Source organism: Leptopilina boulardi, unplaced genomic scaffold (assembly GCF_019393585.1).
Source record: "Leptopilina boulardi isolate dan_hultmark-lab unplaced genomic scaffold, ZJU_Lbou_2.1 LbouV2_114, whole genome shotgun sequence".
NCBI classification, from domain to species: Eukaryota; Metazoa; Arthropoda; class Insecta; order Hymenoptera; family Figitidae; genus Leptopilina; species Leptopilina boulardi.
Window position 1 is genome coordinate 196,628 of NW_026137657.1, and position 22,097 is coordinate 218,724.

The following is a 22,097-nucleotide window of genomic DNA, read 5'->3' on the forward strand; positions in this document are numbered from 1 at the left end:
AACAATTGGTAAAATTTAACTAATTCTTAAGCAAAAAGTGAGTCACTAATTCAAATTAGTAAACATTTTTACTAATTCAGATTTAGAGAGTAATAATAATTTAAGAAAAATTGCATATTATTTTTAATTAAATTTGGCTTATTTCAAATTACTTTTCACTTTTTGGTTTTTGTCAAATAATTTTTTCAATTTTATTTTAAGTGATAAAATTCGATTTTAGTCAGGCACAGAATTTTGTTTAATTTTATTGTAAGTGGTTAAAAGTTTTTTTTCATATTTAAGTAGTAAAAGCCGTTTTTTATTAGACAAAAAATTTTTTATTTTATTTTAAGTAGTAAAATTCGGCTTTAGCCAGACAAAAAACATTTTTTCTTACATTTTAAGTAGTAATGGTCGGTTTTAGTCAGACAAATCACTTTTGTTGCTATATTTTTAGTACTAAAAGTCTATTTTAGTCAGACAAGGAATTTTATTTTAAGTGGTAAAATTCGGTTTTAGTCAGACAATTCGTTTCACTTATATTTTAAGTAGTTAAAGTTGGTTTTAGTGAGGCAAATTTTTTTTTCTATTTTAAGTAGTAAAATTTGGTTTTTGTCAAACAATTTTTTAAATTTTATTTTAAATGGTAAAATTCGATTTTAGTCAGACACAGAATTTTGTTTCACTTTATTGTAAGTTGTCAAATATTTTTTCTCATATTTAAGTAGGTAGTTAAAGTCGTTTTTTGTTAGACAAAACATTTTTTATTTTATTTTAAAAAAATAAATTAATAAATTCGGTTTTATTTAGACAAAGAATTTTTTTATTTCAATTCAAGTAGTAAAATTTGGTTTTTGTCAAAGAATTTTTTTTATTTCATTTTAAGTGATCGTATTCGGTTTTAGTCAGACATAGCATTTTTTAAATTTTATTTTAAGTGGTAAAACTCGGTTTTAGTTAGTCAAAGCGATTTTTCTTATATTTTAAGTAGTAAAAGGCGGTTTTGTCAGACAAGGCATTTTTGATTTTACTTTAAGAAGTCAAATTCGGTATTAGTCAGACTAAGGTTTTTTAAAGTAGTAAAGTGCGATTTTAGTCAGGCAAAGCGTTTGTTATTTTTTTTAAAGCAGTAAAAATAGGTTTTAGTCGGACACAGAATTTTTTAAGCAGTAAAATTCGACTTTAGTCAAACAGAGAGTTTAGAAGTTCTTGTAATTTTTGTTTTAAGTAGTAAAAATTTATTTTAGTCAGACAAAGCGTTTGTTATTTTATAAGTAGTAAATGTAGGTTTTAGTATTTTTATTTATTTATTTAAATTTACAAATTTTGTTTTAATTTATTAAAGCATATTCCAAAGAATATTAAAATAAGCTGTAGACGATTTTATTATCTGAAAAAGAATAATACAAATTTAGAAATATAGAGAAAAAGAAGTACTTTATTATAGTTTTTATAATAATTAAAGAAAAATCATATACTGCTGCAAATGTTGTCATAGATAAAAAAATAAATCCTCCAGCTTTAATTTGCTTTGGTAATTGACCAATTTGAATTAAAAATGACAAATCTTGCGAAATATTTTTTGGCAATTGATGCCAGTCTATCATATAACATGTTTCACCAACTTTTCTGGCCTAATTAAAAAACAATAGAATTTCAATTAATATGTGTAAAATCTCATTTATTATTATAATTATAATAATTTTAAGTATTATAATAAAAAAATAATCTAAATAAATAATTTAAAAAATAATTTAAAAAATAATTTAAAAAATAATTTAAAAAATAATTTAATTAAATAATTATAATTATAATAAGTATAATAATTATAATTAATAATAATAATTATTGTTTAATTCAATTTACCTGAGTAGTAAGCAGTTCTCCAATGTATGAATATATAAAAATGTTGAAAATATAAACATTTAGAAGAATTATATATGTTACAACATTAGCAAAATTGTTCTCCTTCCAATTCTATTGATCGTTGACGTTTTGTTTTATCGGTAAATAAAAATATTGAATCAAGTGTTAGTAAAGTTTCATTAACCTTTTTGTAATTCTTAATATATTCGAATTAGTGGAGCGTAATGTTTTGGAGCCCCTTTCAAAGAAAGTTATAAAACAAACACATTTTCATTATATTTATTACTCTTCCTGTTATTTATTATTAATATTAATTTCATAGAAGCATAAAAATAACCAGTTTTCTTTAAAAAAAAATATATATATATATATATTAAACAAAAACTGTTTTTCACATAAATTTCTTGACTAATAAAATATTAATAAATAAAATTACAAACAATAATTATTTAATTTCAATTTAAATAAATAATATTAAAATATTAATTCGAATATATTAAATTATATAAAACAATTGTTACAAAAATATTAATTATTTGTACATTACCAATATTGCAAAATAACCCAAAACACTTAAATTAGCAGCACAACCCAATATTTCAGCAAGAAATATTTCACTCAACATTTTCTCTAATTGCGAAATATAGCTGGAAAAAAAAATTAAAAATTACTAATTTTCCAAAAAATAATAATAATTTTTTGCAAATAAATAAAAGGAAAAAAAAATACCTTAAAATTCTCGCATGTTGTTTGACAATATCATTAAATTTCTCCTTTTTTCTTAATCCATTGACAAAATTGTTTAATTTTAAAATAATAATATCAAATTGTCCACATGCGTGAATTAAAAAAATTGCTGACAAATTAAATGAAAAAACAGCCATTGAAGTTAGAAAAAAATTTGCAATAACAATTGCACCAAATGTTAATTCATAAAGTGGACTTAAACCAGTATTAAAAATATCACCATAAACAGGTGATGGATATGGTTTAATACTAATATTCATTACAGTTAAAAAACTATCAGACATTAGAGGTTTTAAAAAATGATGTCCAAAACAACCACTGTACCAAAAAATAGTACAAAAAATTGAAAGTTTTCTTCCAAATTTTGCATTTTTTAACATTATTTCTCTTTCTTCATTGCTATTAACTAGCATCCAATCTTCTTTAATATAATTTAAACATTTTTTAAATAATTCACTATGATAGAAGAAGAAAAAAAATTTTGTTATTGACACTGTGTAAAAAAATGCCGGACCAATCATATCAACTTTTTCATTATTATTTTTCGCTATATATAATGCAGAAAGAATAGTTGATATTAAAACACTGATCATGAGAAAACTTGAGATACAATTGACAATTATTTTAATAAATGATTTTATTGAAAATTGTCCACAATCATTTGGCCATAAACATAAAATGTTACCTAATAATTTTGCAACGTTTAGCGTATAATTCAAATCATTTTTATAATTGAAATTCAATTTTTTAATAGACATTTTTTGTTATTTTTTTATGTACAAATTTTCTCTTTTGACTTCTCTGTCTGTATTCAAACTGAAAGTTTTTTTTTTTTTTTTTTTTTTTTTGTTTGAAAATTCTGAAACCTACGCGTGCGTGAAAATTAATTACTCCACAGAGCATGTGCAATTGAAATAGGGTGAATGTTTTATATATTATTTTTATTTTAAGTATATGAAAAGAAAGAAAAAAAAATATTTTTCTATAGTGAAATAAAAGTTATCAATTTACGTAATTTAGATTTTTTTTTAATATATTAAAATAATTTTTTTTTTACATAAAAAATATACTTCTCTTAAATTGTCACAAAATAGATTCTTTATTATAATTTTAATTAATTTTTTTACAAATACAATACACATGCACATGAAAAATAAAAATTGGTATTTTTTCATTATTCGTGTTTTTATAATTTCTCAATTTTATTTGCTCATATTCCACAATGCATTACAGTATGCACCTGCTGTTTTTATGACCTGAAAAATTATCAAAAAAAAATACAGTAATTATTTTTAATTATTTACAAAAATATTTTTAAAATTTTATTTATATTTTAAGTAGTAAAAGTAGATTTTAGTCAGACAAATCGTTTGTTATTTTATAAGTAGTAAAAGTAGGTTTTGGTCGGACAAGAATTTTTTTTATTTTAGTGATAAAATTCGGTTTTAGTCAGAAACATATTTTTTTTTAATATTTTAAGTAGTAAAAGTAGATTTTAGTCAGACACAGAATTTTGTTTAATTTTATTGTAAGTGGTTAAAAGTTTTTTCTCATATTTAAATAGTAAATTCGTTTTTTGTTAGACAAAACATTTTTTATTTTATTTTAAGTAGTAAAATTCGGCTTTAGCCAGACAAAAAACATTTTTTCTTACATTTTAAGTAGTAATGGTCGGTTTTAGCCAGACAAATCACTTCTTTTGCTATATTTCTGGTACTAAAAGTCGATTTTAGTCAGACAAAGAATTTTTAAATTTTATTTTGAGTGGAAAAATTCGGTTTTAGTCAGACAATTTGTTTCACTTATATTTGAAGTAGTTAAAGTCGGTTTTAGTGTGGCAAATTTTTTTTTCTATTTTAAGTAGTAAAATTTGGTTTTTGTCAAATAATTTTTTAAATTTTATTTTAAATGGTAAAATTCGATTTTAGTCAGACACAGAATTTTGTTTCACTTTATTGTAAGTGGTTAAAAGTTTTTTCTCATATTTAAGTAGTAAAAGCCGTTTTTTGTTAGACTAAATATTTTTTATTTTATTTTAAATAGTAAAATTCGGTTTTATTTAGACAAAGAATTTTTTTATTTCATTTTGAGTAGTAAAATTTAGTTTTTGTCAAAGAATTTTTTTTATTTCATTTTAAGTGGTAGAAAATTCGATTTTAGTCAGACAAAGCGGTTTTTCTTATATTTTAAGTAGTAATGGTCGGTTTTAGTCAGACAAATCACTTTTTTGCTATATTTTTAGTACTAAAAGTCGATTTTAGTCAGACAAAGAATTTTAAAATTTTATTTTAAATGGTAAAATTCGGCTTTAGTCAGTCAATTCGTTTCACTTATATTTTAAGTAGCTAAAGTCGGTTTTAGTGAGGCAAATTTTTTTTCTATTTTAAGTAGTAAAATTTGGTTTTTGTCAAATAATTTTTTAAATTTTATTTTAAATGGTAAAATTTGATTTTAGTCAGACACAGAATTTTGTTTAACTTTATTGTAAGTGGTCAAAAGTTTTTTCTCATATTTAAGTAGTAAAAGCCGTTTTTTGTTAGACAAAACATTTTTTATTTTATTTTAAGTAGTAAAATTCGGTTTTATTTAGACAAAGAATATTTTTATTTCATTTCAAGTAGTAAAATTTGTTTTTTGTCAAAAAAATTTTTTTTTTCATTTTAAGTGGTAGAAAATTCGGTTTTAGTCAGACAAAGCGGGTTTTCTTATATTTTAAGTAGTAAAAGGTGATTTTTGTCAGACAAGGCATTTTTGATTTTACATTAAGTAGTCAAATTCGGCTTTAGTCAGACTAAGGTTTTTTAAAGTAGTAAAGTGCGATTTTAGTCAGGCAAACCGTTTGTTATTTTTTTCAGCAGTAAAATTAGCGTTTTAGTCGGACACAGAATTTTTTAAGTAGTAAAATTCGACTTTAGTCAAACAGAGAGGTTAGAAGTTCTTGTAATTTTATTTTAAGTAGTAAAAGTAGGTTTTGGTCAGACAATGAATTTTTTATTTTATGTGATAAAATTCGGTTTTAGTCAGAAAAATAATTTTTTTTATATTTTAAGTAGTAAAAGTAGATTTTAGTCAGACAAAGCGTTTGTTGTTATATAAGTAGTAAAAGTAGGTTTTGGTCAGACAAATAGTTTGTTATTTTATTTTAAGTAGTGCAGCAAATTTTAATCAGACATAAAAATGTTAAAATTCTTGTTATTTTACGTTAAGTAGTAAAATCAGTTTGTAGTCAGACGAATGATTTTAAATTTCTAATAATTAAAATTGAAAATAATTTAAAAAATGTTTAAAAAATTATTTTTTTTCTAAATTATATTTAATTATTTTATTTTCATTATTTTTTATCAAAACTTAAAAATTGTCTTACTGAACCAAACGTTGATAAGGAGAGTGGAATAACTTTTCCAGCTGTAATTTTAGTTGATGATTGTGTACATCGAAGAAAGAAAATTAAATCTTTTAATGTTCTCGCTGATAAAAGATGCCAATCAATTAAATAACAATTTTCTCCCACTTTATTAACCTATAATAAATATTTTTAAAAATTCACTATTAAATTTTAATATTTTTGAAAAAAATATTTACAAATTAGAGTTACCTTATGTACAAGCAACTCTCCAACATAACAGTAAATAAAAAGATTGAATAAATAAGATGTAAAAAGAAATGGGAATGTTATTGAATTGGAGTAATTTGATTGTTTCACAGACTAAAAAAAAAAATTTTAATTTAAAAAAAAAGAATGAAGAAATTAAAAAAATTAATTGAAGAACGTCATTATTAAATTTATACCATTATCATATAATAACCTATCAAACACAAGGCGACTGTACAAATCGATATTTCTATTAAACATATTTCCGTGAATGCAGCCTCTAATTTAGCAACAAAACTAAAAAATACAATTTTCGTCACATTAATTAGAATTAAAAAAAAAATGTTTAGCATATCCAAAAAAATATTTTTTTTAATTAAAAAAGTATTTTTTTTATATAGAGTCAAAGAAATGTTTTGTTTATTTAAAAAAATATTTATTTGATTTAAAGAAAATTTTTTTATTCTAAAAAAAATTTTGAAATTAAAAAGTATTTCTTAAAATAAAAAAAATTTCTTTGAAAAAGAATTTTCCTTTATAAAAAAAAAATTTTTCTTTGACCCTTCATCATAGAAATATTTTTCTGTATGTGTAAAAATATTTATTATACAGTGTAATATATATATATATATATTCTTTTGGCTTAAAAATTTAGTTGAAAATTTTAAAAATTATAAAATAAAATTTTATTTAAAAATAATTTTACCTTATAACACGATGATGTGAGTTGACAATAATAACAAATTTTTCATGAATTGTACATTTTTCATTGTCAACTTTATTGAGAAGTTTATTTAAATAAAAAATAACAATTTCAAATTGACTACACGCATGTAATGTAAACATTGCAACAAAACTAAATGCCACAGGTGTAACACTATATAAGAAAAAACCCGTCATAAGTTGTAAACTAAAAATAATTTCATAAATAGGACTTTCACCACTTGTAAAAAATTTTCCATAAAGCGGTGATGGAAATGGTTTAACAGAAATATTTTTATGTGTAATTATTGATTTACTCATCAATGGTGATATAACATTATAACCCAAACCAGCAATATACATAAAAATAGTACTCATAATAATTAAATTTCTTCCAAATTGAGCATTTTTTATCATCATTTGTCGTTGTTGATCATTTTCAATACGACACCAATCGTTTTTAATAATTTTAAAACAATTCTCAATTTTTTTACCACGATTTAATAATAATAAATATTTTATAATATTTGTTATTTGAAATAATATTGGACCAACCATTTGAAATTTTTGTGATATATTTTTTAATACAAATGTAACAAAAAGAATTGTAAATAAAAAACGTAACATCATAAATGAAAGTACAATAAAATTTAAAATAATTTTTATTATTTTTTGTTGCGATGAATTTTGAATATTAATTGGCCAAAGACCAACAATTAATGCAATTAGTTTGCATGAATTCAAAACATAATCACTGTTATAATATTTTATTGAATCTCGATTTGATTTAGAAGACATTATTATTCTTTCGCATGCAAGATGATACTAAAGCTTTAGACATCATGCTCCTTTAGAAATATTTTAAGCGCTTGCGTGAAACTTGATACGAAATTATTCCAACTGTATTTATTATACTTTAATGTACTTTAATGACAGTAGTGAAATCTGTTTGATAGGGAAAATTAAAATTTTGTCTATTATCTAAAAAATGTAAAAAAAAAATTTTGAATGTGTAAAAATTTTTTTTGAAAGAGTGCATAAAAATACTTGTTAAATTTTTAATAATTATTAAAAAAAAAAAATTTTTTTTTTTATGAAAATTGTGCGAATATATTTTTTTTATTTTCATTTTGATTGATTTCTACTATATACACATATATTTACATAAACTTTCCATTATGTTTGTTTCTATAAAATTTTTTTTTTTTTTTTAATTTAATAGATTTTATTTTGTCATTTTCCAAAGCGCATTACAATATGCACCTGCTGTTTTTATAACCTGAAAAATTACAAAACAAACTATAAATTATTGAGAAAATGATTTAAACTTTTTTTTATTATATATTAAAGTAGTAAAATTCGGTTTTGGTCAGATACGGAATTTTTTAGTTTATTTTAAGTGGTAAAATTCGGTTTTAGTCAGACAATTCGTTTCACTTATAGTTTAAGTAGTTAAAGACGGTTTCATGCAGGCAAATTTTTTTTTCTATTTTAAGTAGTAAAATTTGGTTTTTGTCAAATAATTTTTTAAATTTTATTTTAAGTGATAAAATTCGATTTTAGTCAGACACAGAATTTTGTTTAATTTTATTGTAAGTGGTTTAAAGTTATTTCTCATATTTAAATAGTAAAAGCCGTTTTTTGGAAGACAAGACATTTTTTATTTTATTTTAAGTAGTAAAATTCGGTTTTAGTCAGACAAATCACTTTTTTTTGTTATATTTTTAGTACTAAAAGTCGATTTTAGTCAGACAAAGAATTTTAAAATTTTATTTTAAGTGATAAAATTCGGTTTTAGGCAGACAATTCGTTTCACTTATATTTTAAGTAGTTAAAGTCGGTTTTAGTCAGGCATATTTTTTTTCTATTTTAAGTAGTAAAATTTGGTTTTTGTCAAATAATTTTTAAAATTTTATTATAAATGGTAAAATTCGATTTTAGTCAGACACAGAATTTTGTTTAATTTTATTGTAAGTGGTTAAATGTTTTTTCTCATATTTAAGTAGTAAAAGCCGTCTTTTGTTAGACAAAACATTTTTTTTATTTTAAGTAGTAAAATTCGGTTTTAGTCAGACAAAGAATTTTTTTATTTCATTTTAAGTAGTTAAATTTGGACTTTGGCAAAGAATTTTTTTGATTTCATTTTAAGTGGTAGAATTCGGTTTTAGTCAGACATAGCATTTTTTAAATTTTATTTTAAGTGGTAAAATTCGATTTTAGTCAGGCACAGAATTTTGTTTAATTTTGTTGTAAGTGGTAAAATTCGGTTTTAGTCAGACGAAGGTTTTTTAAAGTAGTAAAGTGCAATTTTAGTCAGACAAAGCGTTTGTTATTTTTTTAAGCAGTAAAGTTAGCTTTTAGTTGGACACAGATTTTTTTCAGTAGTAAAATTCGACTTTAGTCAAACAGAGAGTTTAGAAGTTCTTGTAATTTTATTTTAAGTAGTAAAAATTGATTTTAGTCAGACAAAGCGTTTGTGATTTTATTTTAAGTAGTAATATCAACTTTTTGTCAGACGAAGTATTTGAAATATTTGTTTTTTTCCAGTAGTAAAATTAGTTTTTAGTCAGACAACAAAATTCAAAATATAACACAAAAGTTAATTTTTAATTGGAAAAGACATTTAAAATATATTTCTTTTATTACAAAAAAAATAAACACTTGTCAATAAAAAATTTACTTACCGATCCAAATGTGGAAAATGACAATGTAATAATTTTTCCAGCTGTTATTTTAGTTGACGATTGTGCACATCTAATAAAAAAAATCAAATCCTTCAATGTTTTCTTTGGTAAAAGATACCAATTTATCAAAAAACAACTTTCTCCAACTTTTTTAGCCTGTTTTAATTAAAAATTCACAATTAAATTTTTGTATATTTTGAACTCTTGTTGAAAAAAAAAAAATCGGAATTTGTACCTGATGTGTAAGCATCTCTCCAATATAGCAATAAATGAAAATATTAAAAAGAAACGATGAGAAAAGAAAACTAAATGTTATTAATTGTGAATAATTCGATTGTTTGGCACACTAAAAAAAAAATAGTTTTTAAAAATTATTCGTAAATACAAAAAAAAAATTATAAAATATTAATACCATTATTATATAATATCCCAGTAAACACAAATCAATTGAACAACCCATTATTTCAATTAAACATATCTCTGTGAATACAGCTTCTAATTTAGCAACAAAACTAAAAAAAAAAAAATATTTTCATTAAACGAAACTATTTTTTTTTTTTGACTCAAATTAATTGTACTCACATTATCACACGCAAATGTGAATTGACAACAATGACAAATTTCTCATGAATCGAATTTTTGTCATCATCAATGTTATTAAGAATTTTTTTTAAATAAAGAATAACAATTTCAAATTGACCGCACGCATGTAATGTTAACATTGCAACAAAACTAAATGCCACTGGTGTAACACTATATAAAAAAAATGCAACTAAAATATGTGAATAGAAAACAATTTCATAAATTGGTGATAAACCACTTGTAAAAAATTTTCCATAAATCGGTGATGGAAATGGTTTAACTGATATATTCATATGTGTAATTATTGAATTACTTGTTAATGGTGTTATTAAATTATAACCTAATCCACCAAAAAAAATAAAAATTGTACAAATAATAATTATATAACGTCCAAATTTTGCATGTTTCATCATCACTTCTCGTTGCTCATTATTTTCAATACGACACCAATCTTCTTTGACAATTTGAAAACATTTTTCAATTTTTTCACCTTTTATTAAAATTAATAAATATTTAGAAATATTTGCTATTTGAAAACATGCAGGACCTGCTATTTGTGCTTTTTGTGCTAATGTTTTTAATTCAAATATTCCATAAAGAATATTTGATATTAGACGAAGTGACATTAATGTAATTGCAATGAAATTTAAAATAATGGTAATAATTTTTTTTTTTTTTGATATTTGATAATTAATTGGCCATAAACCAACAACTATTGCTATTGGCCTACAAGAATCAATGATATAGTCACTATTATAAAATTTTATTGAATCTTCATTTGATTTAGAAGACATTATTATTCTTTCGAATATAAAATGATACTAAAAGCTTTAGATATCAAAGCTTGGTTGTTGTAAAAGTTTTACGCGCTTGCGTCTAAAGTTTGTAAGAAGTAATTAAAATACAATTTTATTTGTTCTTCGATTGCACTTTGTATAATAGAGTTTGTTGAGTGATTCTCACAGGGGAAAAAAATTTGGCAAAAAAATTGATTTTTAACCCAATCTCTGCAAATATAATTTTTTTTTAAATTTAAAAATATTTAGGTCTAAAAAATGTTTATTTAAAAAAAATTTATTTTTTTCAAATAATCGGGTTACTTTTTATTAAATAAATATTTATTTATATCAAATAATTATTTATTTGGAGCAAATAAATTTTTTTCTTCAGTACAATAATAAAATAAAATTACTATATATATATATATATGAGAAAAATAATTTTAATGAAATATTTAATTATAAATTTTTATATTTTGCGGGACCCGTGTGGAAAAGTGATGTGGGCCCCCAGCGGGGGCCCTTATGGATCGCCCTCATGCCATGAGGGCCGCATATGGATGATCCATAGGGGCCCCTCATGGAAACGACATGCTCATCGATGAGGGCGCCCGCATGGGCGATCCATGAGGGTGCCCCTACGGGCGCCCTTATGGGCCCTCACGTTTGCCCTCATCTTGCCCTCAAGTTTGCCATAATGTTTTTTAATCAATAATATTAATAATAAAAGTTAATTAATAATAAATAAGCTTAAGTTATGAATAAATAACATATTTATTTAATAATTATTCAATTTTAAATTAAATTCTTACTCAAATTCAATTTATTAATTAACGTTCTAATTAATTAACTGTCGGATATAATTAAAAGTAATAATAAATTAATTAATTAAAAAATTAAAAAATATTTAATTTATGCATACTATTAACGGATATTTTCATTTTTCAATTAATTCATACATAGAATTAATGATTAAACGCAAACCTGAGAAATAAATAAATCTAACGCATGGGGGGAATCGAACCTACGACCTACGGACTATGAGTCTAACGCTTTACCAACTACGCTACGTACGCTACTTCAAAACGAATGCTAACTTCTTGATGCTATTTAAACTTCAAAAATACCTAACAAAGAAAAGTGCTTAACATCATTTAGTTAAAGTTAAGATATTAAATTATATTTTCCAATCAAATGCAATTTATAAAATATAATTAATTATATGCTTTATGATTATTATCATGAATCATCTCAGGCGAATTTTCAAAAAAGTGTAAATATATTTTTATTAAAAACGCGTTTTTCGTTGTTTTAAATCATTGGAAACATTCATTTTTTGTTGATAAAAAAATATTTGATTTTTGGACTTAGAAAATTTTGCTAATCGATCATGAGGGCGATCCATGCGGGCCCCATACGGTGGCCCTCATCTATTTTGCCATAAGTGTGAGTGTTATTTTCAAAAAAGTGTAAATATATTTTTATTAAAAACGCGTTTTTCGTGGTTCTGAATCATTATAAACATTAATTTTTTGGTGATAAAAAAATATTTGATTTTTGGACTTAGAAAATTTTGCTAATCGATCATGAGGGCGATCCATGCGGGGCCCCTACGGTGCCCCTCATGGATTCGCCATATGGATCAGCCCTCATGGGCCCCCGCCGGGGGCCCCGAACTCTTGAGGGCAAGATCGTGGCTTTTTCCACACGGGGAGATAAAAAATATTTTCTAATTATTTTTTAAAACTTTTTATTAAATATATATAGAGTTATATAATTAATTTATTACTCTCTATATTATTTACTAAATTATTTTTAAAATTTATAGTTGAGAATTTAAATAATTTTTTTTTTTTTCTTACATTTCTCTGAAAAAAATTTTTCCTATTCAAAAAGTTACTGTGACATTTTCCACAGAGCATTTAAATATGCTGCGGATGTTTTAAGTATCTATAAAAATTAATAATATCATTAATTATACAAATTGTCTATCGACTTGTAAAAAAATATTGAAATAAAATTTTTTTTTTTTACCGCACTAAAAGTTTCAAAAGACAATACAAAAATTTTTCCCACTGAAATTTTTGGTGGAAATTGTGAAATTATAATAAAAAATAATAAATCTTTTGACGTTGTTCTTGGCAATAAATACCATTCTATCATGTAACTTTTTTCACCAACTTTTCTAGCCTGTAAAATTTATAATTATTTTTTATTATATTACTAAATAAATTAATTAATAAATAAATAAAAGTAAAAAATAATTAAATAAAAAAATGAATAAAAAAAATAAATAGATAAATAAATAAATTTAATATGAAAATTAATTAATTTTATAAAAAAATAGGTATCACACCTGCATAGTCACCATTTCTCCAATTAGACAATAAATAAAGATATTAAAAATAAAAGAAGCAAGAATAATAGTATATGATATTATAGTTGCCAGTTCTTCATCATTTTTCCATCCCTATTGCAAAAAAAAGGATCCATAATAATTAAAATTGAAAAGATATTTTCTATCAAATTTCCCAACGAAATCAAAAAAATATTTCCAAATTAACATTTTTTTTATACAAAAAAAAACATGATAATTTAATATAGTTTTACCCTAATTGTGTAATATCCAAGTAAACAAATATTAAGTGTTGAGCCCATAATTTCAATAAAACATATTTCGTTAAAAACAGATTCCAATTGAGAAACAAAACTGAAATTTATAAATTATAAAATGTGCATCTTTATTTACGTTTTTTTTTTTTTTTTTTTTTTTTTTATTAATAGAATTTACCTCAATACTCGAAGATGTGAATTCACAGTAATAATTAATTTATCATTGAGATGAAAAATTTTCTCCTTTTCCAATTCACTGACAAGATCATTTAAATAAATAATAACAATTTCAAATTGACCACATGCATGAATTGTTAAAATTGCCGCAAAACTAAATGTAACAACAGCTATTGATTCCATTATACAAACAACAATAATATGTGTAAAATAAATAATTTCATAAATTGGACTCTCTCCTGTTGTTAAATAATTGCCATAAATTGGAAGTGGAAATGGTTGACAACTAATATTTTTATGCGTAACAATTGCTCCAGCTGTTAATGGACTTAAAATATGAAACCAAAAACCACCAGTATACATAAATGTTGCACAAAGAATAGTCATGGATCTTCCTAATTTTGCATATTTTAACATTACTTTACGATGTTCATTATTTTTAAGATATTGCCAATCAATTTCCATAAATTGAAAACAATTTTCCAAATTTTGACTATGTATTAAAATTATTGAATATTTCATAAATGCCATAATATAAAAACTTGTTGGTCCTGTTAAGCTAATTTTTTGTGATATTTCATTTAATTCAAAAATACCAAATAAAATACAAGAAACAATAACAAATATCATTAGTGTAATTGATAAAAAATTTATAAATATTTTTAATAATTTTTTTAAAAATTTCTCATTATTATTTGGCCATAATCCCAAAAATAATGCAATCCATCGACAAGTATTAATTGCATATCTTATATCTGATTTGTATGTTTTATTGAAATTTTCCATAGACATATCTTTCATCAGCAAAAATAGATTTTATACTAAATGCCTTCCTTTATTGTTTCAATGAAAACTAAAAGTTTGCGCTTGCGTAAAACTTATGAATTTATAAACAATCAACTTTGTTTTTTTTTTTCTTCTTTACCAAACAAATATATAATTTCCACAGAATTTTTTTTTCTTCACCTTCCATTGTGAAAACTTTCTTTCTTTCTTAGATTTCATTGATTCAAAATTTTTTCTGCTGAAATAGTTATATCACCGAAATGTTTTTTTTTTAATTTAGAAATAAAAAAAAATTTATAAAAATTTAAAAACTTAAAAAAATCTCGTAAAATAATTATATTAAAAATTTATTTGGAAGTGTACAATTATTTCTCAAAAAAACAATTTGTACCACACAGAGGAGAAAAACTAAAATAATTTTTGTGAATTAAAATAAATTTTCATTTATGGAAAAATTATTGTGAAATTTTCCAAAGAGCATTGAAGTATGCTGCTGAAGTTTTGAGTACCTAAAATAAAAAAATTTAATTAATTTATTTTTCGAAACATTGTTATTTCAAAAAAAAAAAAACTTACCGTACTAAAAGTTCCAAGTGAGAGGACAAAAATTTTTCCCGCCGAAATTTTTGGTGGAAATTGAGAAATTCTTATGAAAAATAATAAATCTTTTATTGTTTCTTTTGGCAATAAATACCAATCGATTTGATAGCCTTTTTCACCAACTTTTGTAGCCTGTGGGGGAAAAAAAAAATTATGCCAATTTTTCCGAAAAAAAAAAAAAAATTTTTAAATTCTCACACCTGTACAGTCACCAATTCTCCAATTAAACAATAGATAAATATATTAAATATAAAGGAAGCAAGAAGAAAGGTATATGACATAATAGCTGCTAATTCTTCTTCATTTTTCCATCCCTAATAAAAATAAAAATTAAAATTAAAATAAACAAATTTTTTCTATTAAAAATCAATTTCATAAGAAAGTGAAAAAAAATTCCATTGTGGCCGCAGGGAAAAAATCAAGGAATTTTGTAAAAAAAAATCTTCAAAAGTCAGGGAATTTTGAAAAAAAAAGAAATTAATTAATTAATTAATTTAAATTAATTTTTAAATTTTGTAATTAATTAATTTAAATTAATTTTTAAATTTTGTAATTAATTAATTGAAATTAATTTTTAAATTTTGTAATTAATTAATTTTTAAAATAATTCAATTAAAATTTTTTAATTAATTAATTATGAACAAAATTTTGATTATTTTTTCTATTTTTTCTTTTATAAATAAAATTAGGGAAGAAGAAAAATTATGTAGGGGAATTTTTTTTTTCTAAATTATCAAGTTTTTTGTATTTTCTTATAAAAAGTTAGAAAAAAAAAATTTTTTTTTTTCTTTTATAAATAAAATTGTTACTGAAAAAGTAATATAAAAATTTAAAGAATGCAAGGTTTTAAATTATTTAAAAATTTATTAATTTAAAAAGATGAAAAATTATTTAAAGAAAAAGTCAAAAAGAATTTTGAAAAAAACAGAAAAAATTAATTATAAACTTTTTGTATTTTATAATAAAAATTTTTAACAAAATTTTCAATATAAAAATTTAAATAATGTATTAAAATTCAAAAATTTGTTAATCAAGGAAGAAGAAAAATTATTTAGGTAAAAATCAAGTTGAAAATTAAATTTTGCGGCCACTGAAAAAAATTAAATTTTTTAAAAATAATATTATAAAATTATTGTACCATAATTGTGTAATATCCAAGTAAACAAATATTAAGAGTACATCCCATAATTTCAATAAAGCATATTTCATTAAAAACCGATTCCAATTGAGAAACAAAACTGAAATTATTATCTACCTTTCACAAAAAAACATAATTGTAATAAATTTTTGAATTTTTTTTTCTTTTTTTTCTTTTTTTTTACCTAAGTACACGTAAATGTAAATTAACAGTAACAATTAATTTATCATTTAGATTATAATTTTTTTTCCCCACACCACTGACAAGATCATTTAAATAAATAATAATAATTTCAAATTGTCCACATGCATGAATTGTTAAAATTGCCGCAAAACTAAATGTCACAACAGCTATTGAATACATAATAAAAACTGCAATTAATTGAATAGCATAAACAATTTCATAAATTGGACTTTGACCACTTGTTAAATATTTTCCATAAACTGGCGCCGGAAATGGTTGACAGGAAATATTTTTATATGTAACAATTGAATCAGCCGTTAATGGATTTAATATTGAATACCAAATACCACCAAGATACATAAAAATTGCACAAAGATTTGTTATAAGTCTACCAAATTTTGCATGTTTTAACATTACATTACGTTGTTCAATTGTTTGATTATTATTCCAATCAATTTCCAAATGTTTAAAACAATTTTGCAAATCTTGACTATGTATTAAAATAATTGTATATTTCATAAATGCCATAACATAAAAACTTGTTGGTCCTGTTATACTGACTTTTTGTGACATTTCATTTAATTCAAATATTCCAAATAAAATTGACGAGACAATGATAAATAAAATAAATATAAATGATGTGAAATTGAGAAAAAATATTAAATTTTTTTGAAAAAAATTTCTATTATTATTTGGCCAAAGTCCTAATATTAATGCAATACGTCGACAATTATTAATAGCATAATTTATATCGGATTTGTTATTAAAATTTTTCATCTTGTTACGACAAGAGTTGATTTCATACTGTTCTTTACAATCTAACGATGAAAAAAACTATACATTTGCGCTTGCGTTAAAAACTTTTTTCACTTAACAATAAAAGAGATAAATTTTCTTTTCTTTAGTTCAAAATGCAAGTTTAAAACTTTCTTTTATTGATTTAATTTTTATTTTCAACTTTAAATTGAAGTTTACAAAAAAAAAAGAAAACTTTTTTCCATTTGTTTTAAAAATATTTCTATATTTGGAAGTATTATTACTAAATTACAATATATATTTGTTAGTAAAATATATAAATTATTGTGACATTTTCCATAAAGCATTGAAATATGCTGCCGATGTTTTTAGTACCTAAAATTACATTTTTTTTTTAATGCTCAAAAAAAATTTTCTCTAAAAAAAACTTACCGTACAAAAAGTTCCAAGAGAGAGGACAAAAATTTTTCCCGCCGAAATTTTTGATGGATATTGAGAAATTCTGATGAAAAATAATAAATCTTTGGACGTTTTTTTTGGCATTAAATACCAATTTATCATATAACTTTTTTCACCAACTTTTGTTGCCTGTAAAAAAAAAATTATTGAAGTAAAAAAAAAGAGAAAATTAAATTTACTCACCTGAATAGTTACCATTTCTCCAATTAAACAATAAATAAAAATATTAAATATAAACGAAGCTAAAAGAATACTATACGTGAGAATAGCTGATAATTCCTGTTTTTTCCAACCCTAAAAATATATTTTATATTATTAACTGTTAAAAATTCTTAAAATTTTCAAAAATTATTGTACCATAATTGTGTAATATCCAAGTAAACAAATATTTAAAGTACATCCCATAATTTCAATAAAGCATATTTCATTAAAAACAGATTCCAATTGTGAAACAAAACTGAAATTATTATCCACTTTTCAGAAAATTAAAAAAAAAAAATTTTTTTTTTTTTCCTTTACCTTAAAACCTTTAAATGCGAATTAACAGTAACAATCAATTTATCATGTAAATCGGAATATTTTTCAATTCCACTAAAAAGATTATCCAAATTTAAAATAACAATTTCAAATTGACTGCACGCATGTATTGTTAAAATTGCCGCAAAACTAAATGTTGTAATTGCAATTGAATACATTATAAAACCAACAATTAATTCAGCAATGTAAATTATTTCATAAATTGGACTTTGACCACTTGTTAAAAATTTTCCATAAACTGGCGATGGAAATGGTTGTATGGAAATATTTTTTTCCGTCACTATTGGCTCGGCAGTTAATGGACTAATAACATGAAACCAAAAACCACCAAGATACATAAATATTGCACAAAAAATTGTTATTATTCTTCCAAATTTTGCATGTTTTAACATAATTTGACGTTGTTTATAATTAATATATTGCCAATCATTTTCAATAATTTTTAAACAATTTTCCAAATCATCACTGCGAAATAAAATTATTGAATATTTCATAAATGCCATAACATAAAAACTTGTTGGTCCCGTTAATATTATTCTTTGTGACATTAATTTTAATTCAAATGTACCAAATAATATACATGATATAATGACAAATGTCATAAGTAAAATTGATGTAAAATTAATAATTAATTTTAAACTTTTTTTTAATAATGATTTTTTCACATTATTATTATTTGGCCATAATCCCAAAAATAATGCAATATTTCGACAAGTATTAATTGCATATCTTATATCGGATTTATATGTTTTGTTGAAATTTTCAACAACCGACATAATTTATTTTGTTCTTCTTTACACAAGTGATGATTGTACACTGATGGACTTAATCTCTGAAAAGTTTGCGCTTGCGTAAAAGTTTGAAATTTATTTTTAAACTAATAACAACACAAGTTTAAATTATACTTTGAAATTATTAAATTACTTCTTTCGAAGAAAGAATTGTTTTTTCTTTCTCATACTTTTTTTTGTCAACTTATTCTTTTTTTTTAAAACTATTTTCTCCCAAGAAAAACTTTTTAATTATTTAAATTTCATAAAATTTAAGAAAAATTCAGTTTTAATTATTTATATTTATATTTACATTTCATTTTTTTTATACACTATTTTCCAAGACCTACTGTGATATTTTCCAAAGGGCATTAAAATAAGCTGCAGATGTTCTCATTACCTAAAAAAAAAAATTATTACCTAAAAAAAAAATTTAAAACCTTCTGAAAAAAAAAATTTCCAGTAGAAATTGTCATTGGAATAAAAATTTTGAATTTAAAAATTCTTACTGCACTAAATGTACCAATTGAAAGAACAATAATTTTTCCCGCCGATATTGTTGTTGGAAATTGACATACGTGGATAAAAAATAAAAGATCTAGTAACACTCTTTTTGGTAGTCGATGCCATTCAATCATATATCCTTGTTGTCCAATTTTTTCAGCCTGAAAATAATTTTTTTTTTTTTTTTTTTTTTTTTTGTTAAAAAAAATTAAATCAAGGAAAACAAAAAAATTAACCTGAGTTGTAAGCAATTGTCCCAAATAACAATAAATGTAAATGATGAATATGAAAGAAACAAGTAAAACAGAATAAGACATTAGTGCTGTATATTGTCCTTGCTTCCAGCTCTAAAAAAGGAAAAAGGAGGAAAAAAACAAATCACTTTTTTGAAATTTAATTATTTATTAATAATTATTAATTATTTAAAATTATCTTTATTAAATTATTTACCGTTATTAAACAATAACCCAATAGGCATAAATTAAGAGAACAATCCAAAACTTCAATGAAACATATTTCATTTAACAGAGCTTCCAACTGAGAAACAAAGCTATAAATAAATTCTTTAAAAAATTGAAAATTTCAAATAATTAAACAAAATATATTATTATAAACAAAATATGAACAAAATATTATAAACAAAATGTGATAAACAAAATGTTATAAACAAAATGTTATAAATAAAATATTATAAATAAAATATTAAAGAACTAAATATTGTAAAAAAATATTATAATCAAAAAATTATTTTAATCTAAAATCTACTTGACTATCAAATAAATATTTACTGGAACCAATAATTTCTCTATTTCAAAGAAATACTATTTGATTCAAATAATAATTATTTCATACAAATAAATATTTTTTTTATATCAAATAAGTATTATTGGAATTAATTAATAATAATAAATATAAATAATATTACAAATAATAATTATAAACAAAAAATTGTTTTAATCAAAATTGTACACTAAAAAAAATTTATTTGATTCAATTAATCGGTTACTTGACTATCAAATAAATATTTACTTGAACCAATAATTTCTGTATTTCAAAGAAACACTATTTGATTCAAATAATAATTATTTCGTACAAATAAATATTTTTTTTATATCAAATAATTATTATTTAAATTAATTAATAATAATAAATATAAATAATATTACAAATAATAATTATAAACAAAAAATTGTTTAAATAAAAATTGTACACTAAAAAAAATTTATTTGATTCAAATAATCGGTTACTTGACTGTCAAATAAATATTTACTTAAACCAAACAATTTTTATTTAAATTAAATAAACTGTATTTAAAAAAATAATTTCTGTATTTGAAACAAATATCATTTAATTGATTCAAATAATTATTATTCGAATCAATTATATTAATAAAAATATAAATAATAAAAATAATATTAATAAATAAATATTTATTTGATTAATTAATCGATTATTTGAAACAAAAAATAAAAAATTTTATAATTAATTAATTAATAATTAATTATACTAATTTCAAAAATTTACCTTAAAATTCTCAAATGAGAATTTACAATAACAATTAATTTCTCTTGATCATTATTATTATTATTTGTTTGATTAACAAGATCATTTAAATAATAAATAACAATTTCAAATTGTCCACAAGCATGTATTGTTAATACAGCGGCAATACTAAATGCAACAACAGTCGCTGAATATAAATAAAAATCAGCGACAATTAATGTTCCATAAAGTATTTCATAAATAGGACTAAATCCACTTGTTAATTTTTTTCCATAAACTGGCGATGGAAATGGCGTTATTGTTATATTCATTTCAGTTATTATTTTACCAGACGATATTGGTTTTAACACTTGATAACCAATTCCACCAAAATACATAAATATTGCACAAATAATTGTCATATATCTTCCAAATTGTGCATAATTTAACATTATTTCACGATTTTTAGATGAAAATTTTGCCAATCGCCAATCATCATCAATATATTCTAAACATTTTCTAATACTTTTACCACGAAATAATAATAATAAATATTTTGTAAGACTCATAATATAAAAATTAGTTGCACCAATAAGTTCAACTTTTTGATCCATTGTATTATTAATTTGATAAATACCATAGAGAATATTTGATACAATAACAAATATCATAAGTGAACATGCAATTAAATTTATAATTAGTTTAATTATTTTTTTTAACATTGAATCAAGAAATGATGTTGGCCATAATCCTAATAATAGGGAAATTAATTTTAATGTTTCACTTTCAATATTTGAATCTTTTATTTCATTAAGAGACATTATTATTGTTCTTTCTTTTCTTTCTGAATTGATACTGAAACTTTTTTTCCTCTCAAAGAATAGAACATAAAAGTTTTGCGCTTGCGTATTTGTTATTATATAGTTCTACGATCTGTAATAATATCGTCCCAAGTTTCTATTTTTTTTATACAGAATTATTTATTTTACCATTTAATTTCATAAAAATATTGTTTTATAGTTTGGAAATTATTTTGGAAATAAATAAATAAAAAAAAATTGATTTTGAAATCTAAAATTAATTTCTCGGTTTTATAATTACAAGTTTTTTATAAAAAATAGTTACATAAAGTTTCTTTGTAAAAAGTACAAATACACGACG

At 22.0% G+C, this 22,097-nt stretch overlaps 6 protein-coding genes across 6 annotated transcripts in view; 1 reads left to right on the forward strand and 5 right to left on the reverse strand.

Annotated features, from left to right (window-relative positions):
- LOC127282476 (aquaporin-4-like) overlaps positions 1-22,097 on the forward strand; it is a 50,250-nt gene that overhangs the window by 4,294 nt on the left and 23,859 nt on the right. The gene's annotated exons all lie outside the window — the stretch shown is intronic.
- LOC127282572 (odorant receptor 22c-like) lies at positions 1,366-14,627 on the reverse strand. Its single transcript, XM_051306903.1, has 10 exons — positions 13,723-14,627; positions 13,542-13,641; positions 13,288-13,401; positions 12,966-13,121; positions 12,832-12,881; positions 6,891-7,061; positions 6,382-6,481; positions 1,846-1,956; positions 1,510-1,613; positions 1,366-1,369 (listed from the first exon to the last, which is right to left on the reverse strand). Exons 1-10 carry the CDS (start codon positions 14,520-14,522, stop codon positions 1,366-1,368), a joined length of 1,710 nt encoding a protein of 569 aa, XP_051162860.1. The 5' UTR covers positions 14,523-14,627.
- Positions 7,995-11,104, reverse strand: LOC127282449 (odorant receptor 82a-like). The gene is made up of 5 exons (XM_051306690.1): positions 10,153-11,104; positions 9,983-10,082; positions 9,806-9,916; positions 9,571-9,726; positions 7,995-8,165 (listed from the first exon to the last, which is right to left on the reverse strand). The coding sequence occupies exons 1-5, from the start codon at positions 10,944-10,946 to the stop codon at positions 8,112-8,114; spliced, it is 1,215 nt and encodes a 404-aa protein (XP_051162647.1). The 5' UTR covers positions 10,947-11,104; the 3' UTR covers positions 7,995-8,111.
- On the reverse strand, positions 14,909-17,197 carry LOC127282495 (odorant receptor 4-like). The gene is made up of 5 exons (XM_051306767.1): positions 16,430-17,197; positions 16,246-16,345; positions 15,308-15,421; positions 15,084-15,239; positions 14,909-15,016 (listed from the first exon to the last, which is right to left on the reverse strand). The coding sequence occupies exons 1-5, from the start codon at positions 16,999-17,001 to the stop codon at positions 14,963-14,965; spliced, it is 996 nt and encodes a 331-aa protein (XP_051162724.1). The 5' UTR covers positions 17,002-17,197; the 3' UTR covers positions 14,909-14,962.
- On the reverse strand, positions 17,444-18,984 carry LOC127282437 (odorant receptor 43a-like). Its single transcript, XM_051306680.1, has 4 exons — positions 18,163-18,984; positions 18,001-18,100; positions 17,617-17,937; positions 17,444-17,559 (listed from the first exon to the last, which is right to left on the reverse strand). The coding sequence occupies exons 1-4, from the start codon at positions 18,954-18,956 to the stop codon at positions 17,506-17,508; spliced, it is 1,269 nt and encodes a 422-aa protein (XP_051162637.1). The 5' UTR covers positions 18,957-18,984; the 3' UTR covers positions 17,444-17,505.
- Positions 19,258-21,828, reverse strand: LOC127282470 (odorant receptor 63a-like). Its single transcript, XM_051306727.1, has 5 exons — positions 20,979-21,828; positions 19,905-20,004; positions 19,691-19,801; positions 19,460-19,615; positions 19,258-19,350 (listed from the first exon to the last, which is right to left on the reverse strand). Exons 1-5 carry the CDS (start codon positions 21,755-21,757, stop codon positions 19,297-19,299), a joined length of 1,200 nt encoding a protein of 399 aa, XP_051162684.1. The 5' UTR covers positions 21,758-21,828; the 3' UTR covers positions 19,258-19,296.

Coding starts and splice junctions, on each gene's coding strand:
- LOC127282449 (XM_051306690.1), bottom strand. CDS start 10,946: ATGTCTTCTAAATCAAATGAAGATTCAATAAAATTTTATAATAGTGAC. Junction 9,917..9,982: donor TGGGATATTATATAATAATG/GTATTAATATTT, acceptor TTTTTTTTTTAG/TGTGCCAAACAATCGAATTA. Junction 9,727..9,805: donor GAGAGATGCTTACACATCAG/GTACAAATTCCG, acceptor TAATTAAAACAG/GCTAAAAAAGTTGGAGAAAG.
- LOC127282572 (XM_051306903.1), bottom strand. CDS start 14,522: ATGAAAGATATGTCTATGGAAAATTTCAATAAAACATACAAATCAGAT. Junction 13,122..13,287: donor GAGAAATGGTGACTATGCAG/GTGTGATACCTA, acceptor TAAATTTTACAG/GCTAGAAAAGTTGGTGAAAA. Junction 7,062..12,831: donor GCTCTGTGGAAAATGTCACA/GTAACTTTTTGA, acceptor TTTCTTATATAG/TGTTACACCTGTGGCATTTA.
- LOC127282495 (XM_051306767.1), bottom strand. CDS start 17,001: ATGTCACAAAAAGTCAGTATAACAGGACCAACAAGTTTTTATGTTATG. Junction 16,346..16,429: donor TTACATTTACGTGTACTTAG/GTAAAAAAAAAG, acceptor TAATAATTTCAG/TTTTGTTTCTCAATTGGAAT. Junction 15,240..15,307: donor GAGAATTGGTGACTGTACAG/GTGTGAGAATTT, acceptor TTTCCCCCACAG/GCTACAAAAGTTGGTGAAAA.
- LOC127282437 (XM_051306680.1), bottom strand. CDS start 18,956: ATGTCGGTTGTTGAAAATTTCAACAAAACATATAAATCCGATATAAGA. Junction 17,938..18,000: donor TTGGATATTACACAATTATG/GTACAATAATTT, acceptor ATATATTTTTAG/GGTTGGAAAAAACAGGAATT. Junction 17,560..17,616: donor CTCTTGGAACTTTTTGTACG/GTAAGTTTTTTT, acceptor ATGTAATTTTAG/GTACTAAAAACATCGGCAGC.
- LOC127282470 (XM_051306727.1), bottom strand. CDS start 21,757: ATGTCTCTTAATGAAATAAAAGATTCAAATATTGAAAGTGAAACATTA. Junction 20,005..20,978: donor TCTCATTTGAGAATTTTAAG/GTAAATTTTTGA, acceptor ATTTATTTATAG/CTTTGTTTCTCAGTTGGAAG. Junction 19,351..19,459: donor CAATTGGTACATTTAGTGCA/GTAAGAATTTTT, acceptor TTTTTTTTTTAG/GTAATGAGAACATCTGCAGC.